At 38.5% G+C, this 12,711-nt stretch overlaps 1 protein-coding gene across 2 annotated transcripts in view; it reads left to right on the top strand.

The window, feature by feature from the left end:
• The window catches only part of SerT (Serotonin transporter), a 133,017-nt gene that overhangs the window by 78,887 nt on the left and 41,419 nt on the right, over window positions 1-12,711 (top strand). For both annotated transcript variants that reach the window (XM_083124551.1, XM_083124552.1), the window contains exon 5: window positions 8,853-8,991. In XM_083124551.1, the coding sequence (XP_082980677.1) occupies window positions 8,853-8,991 (139 nt within the window). The remainder of the gene's footprint in view (window positions 1-8,852; window positions 8,992-12,711) is intronic.

Genomic DNA, 12,711 nt, shown 5'->3' with positions numbered 1-12,711 from the left:
AGCTTATAGTTTTTCTTCAGAGTCCGGATCTACACTACATGTACATTATCTTTTTTTCCTGCTCAAATTGTATTTTCCTCCACTTCTATGTTTCATTATTTCTTCTCCGTTCTGCATCGCTATGCATCTTCCTCATGCCCTTCTAGGGGAGCTTAAGAGCAGCGAAAGCCTTCCTGATGGCGTAGTGGTAACGTCGCCGCCTTGTAATCAAGGGGACCAGGGTTCGATACCCAGTAGAGTCACATGGCACAGTGGTTCCGATCCCACTTTAAACTCTAGGCCCAGTCCCGATCAGCATTTATGTTCATAGAGCGGATTTCAAACAACAAATCGACCAATCAAAAGCGGCGATTCTAGCGTCAAGGTAAAAAGGCTTTGAAAGTGCCTGTATTCATTGTGCTACATGTTGCTCATTGACCTGTTCAATTAACGCTAACGTATCATTACATCTTTTCAAGCAGAACTAATCCTAATATTTTGGATGCAACTTAAGTTTTGAGAGGGACAATACTGTCGATTTGTGTCTGTTACGGCCGTAATATTAATTACATCATTAACATAAGGAGGTAAGGATGAGATGCAAATCCTGATTGTTATGCAACCCAAAATACTGATGCGTTGGTTTGGTTGCATAACCAACAGGCAATAGTTGATATTTAAGTTCAGTTGCCAAACGGATCTCGTTCATTTGGGTCGAATCTGCATGAGCGCTCCCCTCCCCCCCTCTCACTGTTTCCTTCCACGCGGGTATATTTTCAGTGGCTCTTCATTGGTTGACTGCTCATTGCATTGCTATCTCAAGAGGAACTTGCGTATCATCGTGTCTTCATGCTGACTTCTTCTCCACCACAGGTAGCGAGAAAGCTCTATCAGTATTTAGAAAAACAATAGCAACAATCGCCTATTACACACACTATAGTAGAACCATTCTCAGTCTCGCGCGCAACAAAACGAATGCTCTGTCTATCACTCGTGTACTAATACAAACAACGAATTTTAGTGTACGAATAAGCATTATAAAATAAAGAGACTCTTTTGTCCTGGTCATATACATCAATTCTTGTTAACTTTATGTATCTCAGCAACTACCAGAGATTAAAGATAAACCTACCAAATATTGGCTCAGGACGACTTTAATTAACTGTAATATAATTAAGCCTTGTTTCCATATTAAAAACACTAAATTTACCAAGTGTTTTATCTTAATAAATCTGCCTTGGTCAGCAATTTAGTGTTTTTAAATTAACTGTACCTGTCTGATTGGGAGAGACAACAGCCAAATTTTAAATATCTTGATTGAACGATTTGCGTTATTTTACTTCGCTTTTTGTGCCACTTTTGGCTAATTTGAGAAGATGGGGATGAGTGATGACATGATGAAATTGATCAATGGACACTCACAAACATCCATGCCTAGGTCGGGATTCGAACCCGGGACCCCTGGGTTTTAAAGATCTTGAAAGAGAGGTTTAACGTTACGTTTTTATTGCCCTGTTCATCTGTATACTAAAAAGAATAACTTCATTACATCTTTTTTTACCAAGAAAATATCAAAAAAATTCTGTCCACGTTTGGTAACTTGTCATGTACAAGGTGTTCTAAAAATCTTAACACATGGGAGAAAAATGCATGAGATTGCAGTGCAGCATTTTTGTTGCACACGAAATCTCCCCTCGCGCAGCACTTTATTGATCAGGTTTCCTGACACGTCTGAACAGCGCGTTTTTGAAAAAATGAAACATGCTCTGAATTTTGATTTCGGTATTCAGTTGGCTACGCAAATAAAAACGAGCGGAAAATTGTCTCATCACTTCATAAAATTAAAAATCTTCAATGGACACAGACTTACGGGACACCCTGTGTTCTCAAATGAGAGATGTAATTAGCTCGGGATATTTTTCGATCTCTTCCCTATGGAAGTATCAGTGGCGGAGCGGGCTGAATGATTGCCTCACAATCTCACCATCGAAAGTTCCGGATTCGATTATGGGCTCGACAGAGCATGTCTTCGTTTGTGCATCTTCATCAATGCCACTGAATCATCACATCGTCGAGGATAACCTAAATATAGAAAAAGGCAACGTAAAAGAAGAAAAATGAGAGCTATATACAGGCTGTAACAGAATGGTAGTGGACAGAAGAGGAAAAAATTAGAGGGAAGGAAGAAAGGAGAATGAAAATGAAAGGAACACTGAAAGAGAAGGAGATAAATAGAGAGCAAGGAAGAAAGGATAATTGATTTAATTGTTTGATTTTTACATCACTTTTACTCCACTTTTGCTAATCACGAAGACTGAGATGAATGGAGTTAAGATGATAATGATGAACGACAATCACAAATACGTAGTTATGAACAGAAACCGACAGTAGCTCCAGAGGATTACACTGTCTGTGCCCAGGTGCCAGAGCCTTGTTAGTTTGCAAAAATGTATCTATTTATTTATTTATTGCGTCTTGTTTACCATGGCGAAGTTAAGGCTTTGTAGCCTTTTCTACCACTTAACCATGTTTACAGCGAAATTTGATAATATGAAAATTAGAAAACAACATTTAAACCATTACATAGAAAGGTAAACATTAAAGTAAAGAGAAATATAAAATTACAAAAAAGGATAAGAAAAAATACATACGGGAATAAAAACCTAACCTATACTCATGAGCATACAACAAAACACACACACACACACACACACACACACACACACACACACACACACACACACACACACACACACACACACACACACACACACAATCACATATTCATGACAGTAGTCAGGGATTTGAAATATGGTGGTTCAGTCGGTATCGCGTCTGACTACCATGCTCAAGGTCCCGGGTTCGATCCCCGGCCGGTTCAAATCCGGGAACTTTTCTACCGTTGGAAGCGGCCCCGGCGCCCACCCAGCGTCGAATAACATGGGTACCTGGGGGAAACCCTGGGGGGTAAAGGCGGTCAGGGGCGTGGTGCTGATCACATACCCCCACTCGCGACCGGATCAAGAAAGTGTGGGGCGTTACGCCCACTCCCCCTATACGCCTTCATGGCGTGCTGCTAAGCACAGGGGAACACTTTACTTTTTTTTAGGTGAATAAGGGTTTTCAGTGTTTTCCTGCGCTTAACTGTATTCAAATTATCACTAACATATAATGTGCTAACTATTTGTGTCCAATAAAAAATGTTTTAATTGTGTCTTAAAGACATATGCTGAAGATGAGTTCCGGATTTCGAGGGTCAGCGAGTTCCAAAGACGAGAAGTAGAAACTGTGAAAGATTTTGAATAAAAATTATTCTACATGGAAGAGAGGTTGACATGTGGGTTCTTCAGAAGATATCTACCCTTGTACCCTGGAAGAAAGAAATTGTGAAAGATAGGAGATGCGGGTCAAGGGAAGGGAAGAAGAGAGAGAGAAAACACACAGAATGACCGAAGCAGATCCACCTAAACATATTTCGCCCAGGTGTGAACCACCCGAATGAAATTCTCTGCGACAGCACTGGTTTTCTGACGATCTCGTGTTCGTTTCCTGGCCAGGGCATAGCTGGATGCTCTTTCATCCATCTTCGTTGTCGGAATGAACCGAAAAATATACAAAAGCAACAAACAGAAAATCAGTACAAAACGTATCGTACACTCAGTTACCTGAAAACTGTAAAGACCAGTTCGCCTCCTTGGGTAACATGCTCTCGGTACGGTGATCGATTTCCTGGTGTGCGTAAGCTCGATCCTATTTACACACTAATAATAAATAATGTGAAGCTTCCATAGCCTCAGATGCGAGAGGTGAAAACACAACTTTCAAAGGACTTTAAAGAACTCGCACATTCAAATGTGTTTTACATCGCCTAGGTTAGACCCGGCCATAGGCGCCGACTCCAAGGGGCTTGGGGGTGGGGGGCTCGAGCCCCTCCAATGTTATCGATGTGGGGATAGAGACCCCCAAAAAATTTTGCTTAAGATACTCTAATGTATTATTTTGCTTCTCTTGTAAAGTTTACTCTGAATTGTGCCACATGAACTTAACTTTAAATACACATTTGAAATGTTATAGACCATCAACTTTGGGGGCTGAGACCACTAAACCATCAACTTGGGGGGGAGGGGGTCTATGACCAGAGACAGCAAAACACATGACTTATTACTATATACTAAGTATGTAATTATGAGTATTGTTAAAATTTTTACTAAAAATAGTTTCAAAAGACGATGTGCATGAACTAGGGGAGTGGATGCGACGTTCGGGCTACAAATGACTCTCACATGACATTCAGAACGAGATCATTGATATATTAGGGACATCTGTTTTGCGCTCCGTGGTAGCAGATATTAAGAGTCGGGAATATTTTGCTATTATGGTTGACGAAACTTGTGACATATCCATCCGTGAACAATTGACATTTTGCATTCGAACTGTAAATGAAAATTCTAATTTAATATTTTTGAGGAATTCATGGGCTTTTACGAGATTCCGAACACTAAGGCCAAAACTTAAAAAAGGGAGGGAGTGAGTCATTCATTAATTTGTTTCAGTGATCAGAGCCCCACAATAATTTTGACAAGTCGGCGCCCCTGGACCCGGCACATATTTGGATATGAAAGTAAGGATTCTTTCCCGTCTCAGCGATAGACGTGGATCTCCTCGCCACTCTGGAGATCCTCCCCAATACCTGCTTCAACAACGACTCCCGATTCAATCCCCGTTATTCAGGTGTCCTCCTTCCTACTCGCCCATCTCCCGCTGATGCTCCTCAGTAAATCCCACTCTGCAATACCTGACATAAGCATTCCATTAATATTTCCTGACTGGACTGATTCCTAACCGTCTGGGAGTAATGACATCTTTTATATTAGTAAATTTGCTCTTCCTGATTTTCATTGATTATTCTTCCTTTGTTTTTATGCATAATTATCATGTCTACGAATACATAAACTTCATCACATAAAGAAACCTGTAATCTTAAACACTTTTAAAATATAATGGTGTTTAATATCTAAGAGAGGAAAATTATGATGAATCCTGTAACGTCCAAAACGCGGCTTCATCACTTTTCTCTCCGAAGATTTTTTTCTCTTTCAACATTGTACATCTTCCTGCCTTCCAGTTTTGCGATTTTTTTCTACGAAAATGTTTAAACTCTTTCCAGTAGAGAGTTAATATGTTTCTGCCCTCTAGGGGGAATCTCGGAGACTAACCCCTTTCCTTTGATGACAGATGTAGCTGACATAAAGCGGGTAGGAGAAGAACGTATGCCACGCCTCCTGGTGAGAAGGAACGGAATTACGCGGTAGATAAAAAGCTCAAAGAAGAATCGATGGCAATGTTGCTTGAGTTGGCTCGCGTGGAGCGGAACGCAGAAAGAAACAGTTCTCTATTTTATGTCTTCGTTATCAATATAAAGATAGGTTAAAATATAACGTCATAGAAGTGCCTTATGTCTGTAAAGAAGCTAGGGCTTCAACCTCTCAAGTATTATATTTAGGACGAAACAACTGTCAGGAGAAGGTGAGATAGCAGATTGAGCTATTTATCTGCATTTTTACGAAGTACATTTGCTATTATATTTCGTGGGCCACGAATAAGATGCATGGCTTCACAGTACTCCTTGCCAGCTTTTATTGTTAATTTAAGCTGAGACCATTTCTAGCACCCCTTTATGACAAGTGAACATGTTAACAAACGTTTAGTAAAAAACAATTATTTTAATAACTGTAGAGCCGCGGTGGTCTAGCCGGTAGGTAGTGTGTCTGACTGCCACGCAGGAGACCAGGTTCGATTCCCGGGGTTCGTGATCTAAGGATGGAATTTTTCAGGCCTTGTCCCCTCTCTGGGGCTCACCCAGGCTCAAATCAATGGGTACCTGGGGGGCAACCCTGGGGAGTAAAGGCGGCCGGAGCGTGGTGCTAATCACAACACCTCCGAAAATGGCCGAGATCGAGAATATGTGGAACCAAGTTGGATTGATTTAAATCAGGTGATTTTTTTTAAAAAAAAATACTGATTTAAATCACTATAAATGAAAAACTTATAGAATAATGCGCATAAGGATTTTGTAGATATCAGAATCACTTTTTGTGAATGTACGTTAATCTCGTAATCATTTAATCATTATTAGGCTCTAAGAAAAGGAAAGAAAGAAAACAAAATATATGTACTGTTGGGGTGAAGCTCATACGAAAGGAAATGTAATAATAAAGAGTAAACACATATAAATTTATCTTGATTTAAAATTCCATAATTTTTATAGGCATAAATAGCAAACATTTTGATAGAAATACGAGAATCACGTTAAATCATAAATAGTGTCATTATCCTTAAACTGTAAATAAACATGACAGCTAATATATTGCAAACTTTTATTTAAAAAATTGCCAAAATTCAGCTAAGAAGACTTTTAAAAATATTTTAAGTTACAATTATAGAGTACATCGAGAATGTTTTTATTTTCACTGTTAGAAAAGTTACTGAAATTGTTATAGTTTCATTAACACAATCAACAAATATTTCCATAATAGGTTCATATGTACAGTATCAGAAACAGAAAAATGTGTATTTACGTGTATTTTTTTATTTTCTTAAATCAAACTGTTCAAATATTTTACAGCGCCGTTTACTAGAAAAAGCTTTTCTATATAAAAATTCTATATGTATGGTGCCAAAAACCATACAAGCAATTTTAAGCGTTTTTTTTTAAAATAAAATTGATTTAAATAAAGAAAATCGGATTTAATTTTAAAAAATCGACAAAAAATATTTTTAAATAAAAATCATAATTTTTATCCACCCTGTGTGGGACTCACATTCGCTAAATGTGCCTTCATGGCATTGTGCTATATGCACGGGGAACTTTGCCTTTACCTTTAATAACTGTAATAATGGTAGTAAGGAACCTAGTAGTACTAGCAGTTATACATAATCCACTTGCTAGTTTTTTCAGTCTGGGGCTACTTTCTCGTCGCTCACTCTGCATTTCACACATTTTCAATGTTTTATTATAAGTTCAATCACTCAACGCTAATCATAATGAATGACATGAAAGAAATAAGATTATTATTATTATTACTATTATTAAGAGAGAGCAGTTAAGAGATGCTTGATGAACCCGAGAACCCCTTAGAAAGAAACGTTGAAGAGAGAGTTTCCCCAGAGAGTTTTCTCCTTAGCAGCCAGTCGCCATTCTCACTGAACTCTACTTGCTTTGAGGAGAATTCTGGAAAGCAGATAAAAGACTTGTATTGATGCAATCCTTTCGCTTTCATTTTATCAGACTGTAATGCGTGTATGCGTAGAAAGTGTGGGAAGAGTTTTTCATTTCATGGCTCGATGAGTCACAACCTTGTTTACTTGTTGATTACGGATCGCTGCACTTCCATTAATCAAGGAGAAAATGGGTCTACACAGCATTTCCGGGCAGCAAACGCAAGTTTTAGCACACTTAAATTAAAGTGTAGCTAATATTTTTCTCGCTTATTTCTCTCACTCTGCTTTTTTCTCTCTATGCCTACCTTTCTGTCTGTCCCTCTCGATCTTTATCTCTCCTATTTTTCTGCCTCTCTCTCTCCATTCTCTTTATATCTCTCTCCCTTCCCTTTCTCTTTATCTCTTTCTCCCTTTCACATCTCTTGTTCTACCTTTCTCTCTCTATCTTCCCTTTCTCTTTATCTCTTTCTCCCTTACCTTTCTTTTTATCTCTTCTACTACTTTTCTGGCTATTCCTCTCCCTTCCTTTCTCTTTCTTCTCTCTCTCTCTCTCTTTGTACCTTCCTTTCTATCTTTCTTTAACTTCTCTCTTTTTACCTTTCTGACTCCGCTTTCGCTTCTCTCCATCTTTCTCCACCTGTCTTTCTACCTTTCTCTCTCTCCTTACTTTTCTATCTCTCTCTTTTTGGGCTCCCCTTTTCTCTTTCTACTTTTCATCTCTCGTTCTGCAATTCCGTCTCTTCTTCTCCATATATCTTTCTTTCTAGCACAGCTCAGTGGCGGAGTTTTGACCATAGCACGCTCGACCCCAGAGGTTCCAGATCGAATCCGGTTTTGGCTTGGGTGTTCTTTGCGAGTATACCTTCATTAATTTCATCATATTATCACTCACCCTTGACACGTCCTTTCCCATTGCACTAATATTTATTGTCATTAATTATCTTTTCTCTTGTACAAATGTTTATTGTTCTTAAATCTTAATTTCTGTAATTTACCTATCACTGATAATGTCAGGATAGTGACTAACCTGCATATACGTATCTTGTTAAGAGCTGTTACCATGGCAATTACGAGTGTGTGTTTTTTCTTGTCTTAGAAGTTGAGGCTCGGTTTTTGGAATATAGTGATCAAGTTGAATTATAAGAAGTTTAATTTCCTTGAGTGACATGGATTATATGTTAGGCATATAAATATTTAGTTTGCAAAGAAGTAAAATAGACTTCATTTTTCTTAGTGCAAACTTAACTTTGATTTTTATTTGACGAACTAACAGAGAGATATTACCCCATACCCTGAGAGGCATCACGCGAATGCTTTCGAGTCTTTCATGTGAACTGATTATTTGTTCTTTTAGTTAAATCATGTTCTTTGGACTAAAGAACGTGTCACCCTGATCTTCGAGATTAGCCAAAAGTGGCAGTAAAGCGAAGTAAAATAAAGAAAATCAATCAATACCTTATCTACAGCTCTTTTTCTATTTTCAGTCTTTCTCTCTCTCTCGGCTTCAATTCAGAGTTTAATCATCCCATCATAAACATACTTCTCTCCTTCTCACTCATTCGCAAACAGTGTGTTTGTGTGTCTATATATAATATCAGAGAGTGTAAATTTTGAATAGGTTTTACGCATTGTCTTTGCTCTCTTGTTTTCAGGAGGTCAGTGCTGGAGCAGCAGAAGTCCGGAGGAATCGACGACATGGGTGCGATCAAGTGGTCTCTTGCTCTGTGCGTCATGGCTGTCTTCATCCTCGTCTACTTCTCCCTGTGGAAGGGCGTCAGGAGCGCTGGAAAGGTAAGAGGCACAGGGACGGGTTTCCAGGGCATGCTGAGTGATTCTTCTCCACTGGAAGTTTCAAGTGACGAAGTTTTTCTCCTCTGCTTTTTGTGCTTTGCGGCGTAATCATGGACGCCTACAGGAAGGGTCAAGGTGGGTCACTCCCCTCTTGGAATAAGACAAAATACCTACTTATTTTTCCCTTTTCTCTTCTACTTGTGTATTCTCTTTATTCGCTCTTATTTCCTCTTTACTTTATTACCTCTTCCTATTTTTCCTCCCGATATCTCTCACATTTTATTCTAATTCTTTCTGTCTGTCTCTGTAACGATCTTCTGTTCTTTATCTTCTGTCCTCTCTCTGTGTGTGTCTAACTTTTTATATTATTTCCTTTAATTCCCATATGCTCCTCTTCTATGTCTTTCCCTGTCTTTAGTTTCCTTTTCCTGTTCTTCTCTTTTTTGCTGTCAGGCTTCTATTAAAATCTCTGCCGCTTCTTTAATAGCGTTCTTTATCTCACCATTGAAAGGTTTCTTTTTTTATCGTGACGTAAATATATCTAACAGAAGGGCAACTCTTGAAAGAATTTACTGGCTTTAATACATGAACTACAAGACTATTTCGCAGAATTTTGCTTCATCCTTGCGTAATATTACAGGAACGTACGAATGTGTTAATTGCATTTTTACCTAGAATGTTAATGAAGGAAAGTAAGTACACCGAATCATCCCTTCGTACCTCGCATACCTGGATCATGGCGGATTCATAGAAGTTCTCGAAGTTCCAGTCTGTAGAAAACTACTCTGCTTTCGTATGTGCCACAGTAATTCGTAAATTCGTTAGTCATTTGTCATGACGGGATAGTCAAGAGTCAGACGGTTTGTCACTTACGACTGTCGAAAGTGAAGCTTCGTAAGATGGGCAAACTGGAACTATCAAGGCACCTCATGTTCATTAACTCCCGTGGAAGTAAATTATAAGAAGCGGCCCAGCATTGTAAGGAATTCCAATAACCTATAACCGTATTTCTTAAATGACTTACATTTCAGAGCGATAACTCACGGAATGTTGCACCAAAAACACTTTATACGTGGCCCACTATCTGTTCCTAATAAATATTTATATCTGTGCTGCCCTCTTTCTTCGGTTTCCTCAAGTACCAACCCTGGAAAGGTCATCGAAAACACACTTCCGGCTTGCCCTCTTTAGTGCCTCTCTCCTCCGCGGTGCGGAAATGACGCTGCCGTTTGCTATCTGTAATGGTGGTTTCCCGCCCGTGTCTGATGAGCCGCTCATCAGTATCACTAAAAATCCTCCGATGCTCGTTTGTCAACAGCCAATTACCCAGAGTGCACAGCGAGAACTTGCCGAGGAGGTTTCTGGGCACAACGCTCTATTTATTTGCTGCTTTTATGGACTGCTTCGATGTTGTCTTGTCTGCTTGAAGAATAAATGACTCTTGAGGTTTGTGCCTACTTCAGGGCTACACAAATTCAGCTGCGTCTAGAACGATGTGGAGTTTAATGGTAAAAGGGGTATATGAGGGAATTGGGTCAAAGTCTTCGGAAAGTCACTTTAAAAATGGAACAGTTACTTCGTTCAAATGCAACTAGATATGAGCTCCTGTGAGTCAGTGATTTATTCAAACCCCCAATTTTTTCCAACACCCATTAAAACTTTTAGTGGCATTCTGATACTCAATATAGCCTACCTACTCCCCCTAAAACGGCCTTATACCCACCACCTGTCGTAGGGAGTTTGAGGAAGTAACTTGACCCCTTTTGACAAAGTAAGAAATTGTTTATCTACATTTGTACTCAACATTATGTATTTTTTTCTGTTTTATCGATTATACTTTACTTTCTTCTCCATTTCTTTTCATTTTTTTATTATACTATCTCTTTCGCACATTCCTTTTATTTCCATCCATATTTTCTTCTGATCCTTTATTCTCTTTCTCCATATGACCCTCTCTTTCTACTTGTGTGTCTTTTCTGTTTTCTTACATACTTTCTTCTTTATAGTCTCGTTTTTTTTACATTCATTTTTCTCTCTTGCTTTCTATCGCATTTTCTGCTCGTTTATATTGTATCTCTCCGCTTTCTTAATATTTATCTTCCTTTTCGCTCTCTCTCTCTCTCTCTCTCTCTCTCTTCCTAATAATTCAGCCAAATGCATATTAAATTATCATAATTGTTTAAAGTGTAGCTATTTGACACATGTGTTAGATTAGCTTTCAGTCATAGGGCTACGGCACCGACAAAGCCTCAGGGGATCAAAAAAGTGGACGGGAAAGGTTCCGCCCCAAGGGCGTCCGCAGGGGGGACCCTGTGGGGGGCCAATTTCCCCCTCCCCTGATATTTCTGGAAATAGGTGATGAAATTCGAATGGTGAAATTGTAGAGATATTTTACAACAAAATATATTGTTTTTTGTGACTTACAGGCCACAAGTTACAGCAATTATTATTATTATTATTTTTATTTGAAGTAGGAGTAAATTGAAGCTTACAGTTTATTTTACACTGATTTAACAATAAAAAAAACAGCTTTTTGTCCTGCAAGAATTGATGTCAAGTGCACAGTTATGCAAATTATATGCACATATACAGAATATGGAAATTTCAAATGTTAGTAATTTTAAAAATACATTAGTAGTAGTAGTAATAATAATAATAATAATAATAATAATAATAGTAACAACAAGAAAATTAATAGCAGTAATAATAATAAAAGTTTCTATGAACCTGCCCTCCCCCCGAGAAAAATCCTGCGAACGCCCTTGTTCCGCTCCCTAGTCGCCAACCTCGACTCTTCCACGGCTGACCTTACACCCAAACAGATGAAAGAAACGCAGTAATTGGATGAAGTTTTACTTTAAATAGTCATTTTATTTGCGATGAAGCTATAATAATGTGTTTGCACCCACAAAGTATTGCTGCTCTCCATAACACTCGTTCTCGAGTCTCGAAGTAGGAAAGTGCATACAACGTATTCAACGTGTCACCACAAAAACTTTAACAGGATTATATTCCATTAAGTGAAACAATTTTCCTTAATAACATTATTTCTGTTTGGCACCTTGTTCAACACGAACTTTCGAAAATCTTAATTTTATCCTGAATGTGTATACAACCACGCAGAACAGGCTCACAATCTCCACTAATTCGATAACTTCATCATTAGAAATAAAGAAAATATATCACCTATGTAAAGGGTTTTCCAATAAGAACGATATAATTTTGAAATGAACTGGCAACTATGCTTCAAATGTTAGAACTGTCACTAGTTGTCATTTGTGTTTAGTACACTGTGACTATTCATCGTGGCTAAATACACGCTTCAAGAACGTTTGGTTATTATCCAAAAAATGTATGAAAATAGACTTTTTTGTGATACTCAACGTGCACTTCGCGAAAACTATGGTCCAAATTATCTTCTTAGATGAAGCTCATTTATGGTTAAGTGGATATGTTAAACAAAATTGTCGTTTTTGGTGTAAAAACAATCCACAAGAGATTCACGAGGAGCCCTTGCATCCGCAAAAGGTCACTGTATGGTGTGGGTTATGACATGGTGGCATCATAGGACCATTTTTTCCCCCAAAATGAGGTAGGAGATGCAGTTACAGTGACTGGTGAGCGGTACCGATTGATGTTAACAGAACTTTTTTGGCCAAATATAGATGAAATAGATTTGGAGGACATGTGGTTCCGACAAGACTGTGTCACATCTAATGC

This window comes from Lepisma saccharinum, chromosome 6 (genome assembly GCF_977018435.1).
Source record: "Lepisma saccharinum chromosome 6, izLepSacc3.1, whole genome shotgun sequence".
NCBI classification, from domain to species: Eukaryota; Metazoa; Arthropoda; class Insecta; order Zygentoma; family Lepismatidae; genus Lepisma; species Lepisma saccharinum.
The sequence above is the reverse complement of the archived record's forward strand: the minus strand, read 5'-3'. Positions and strand labels throughout refer to the sequence as shown.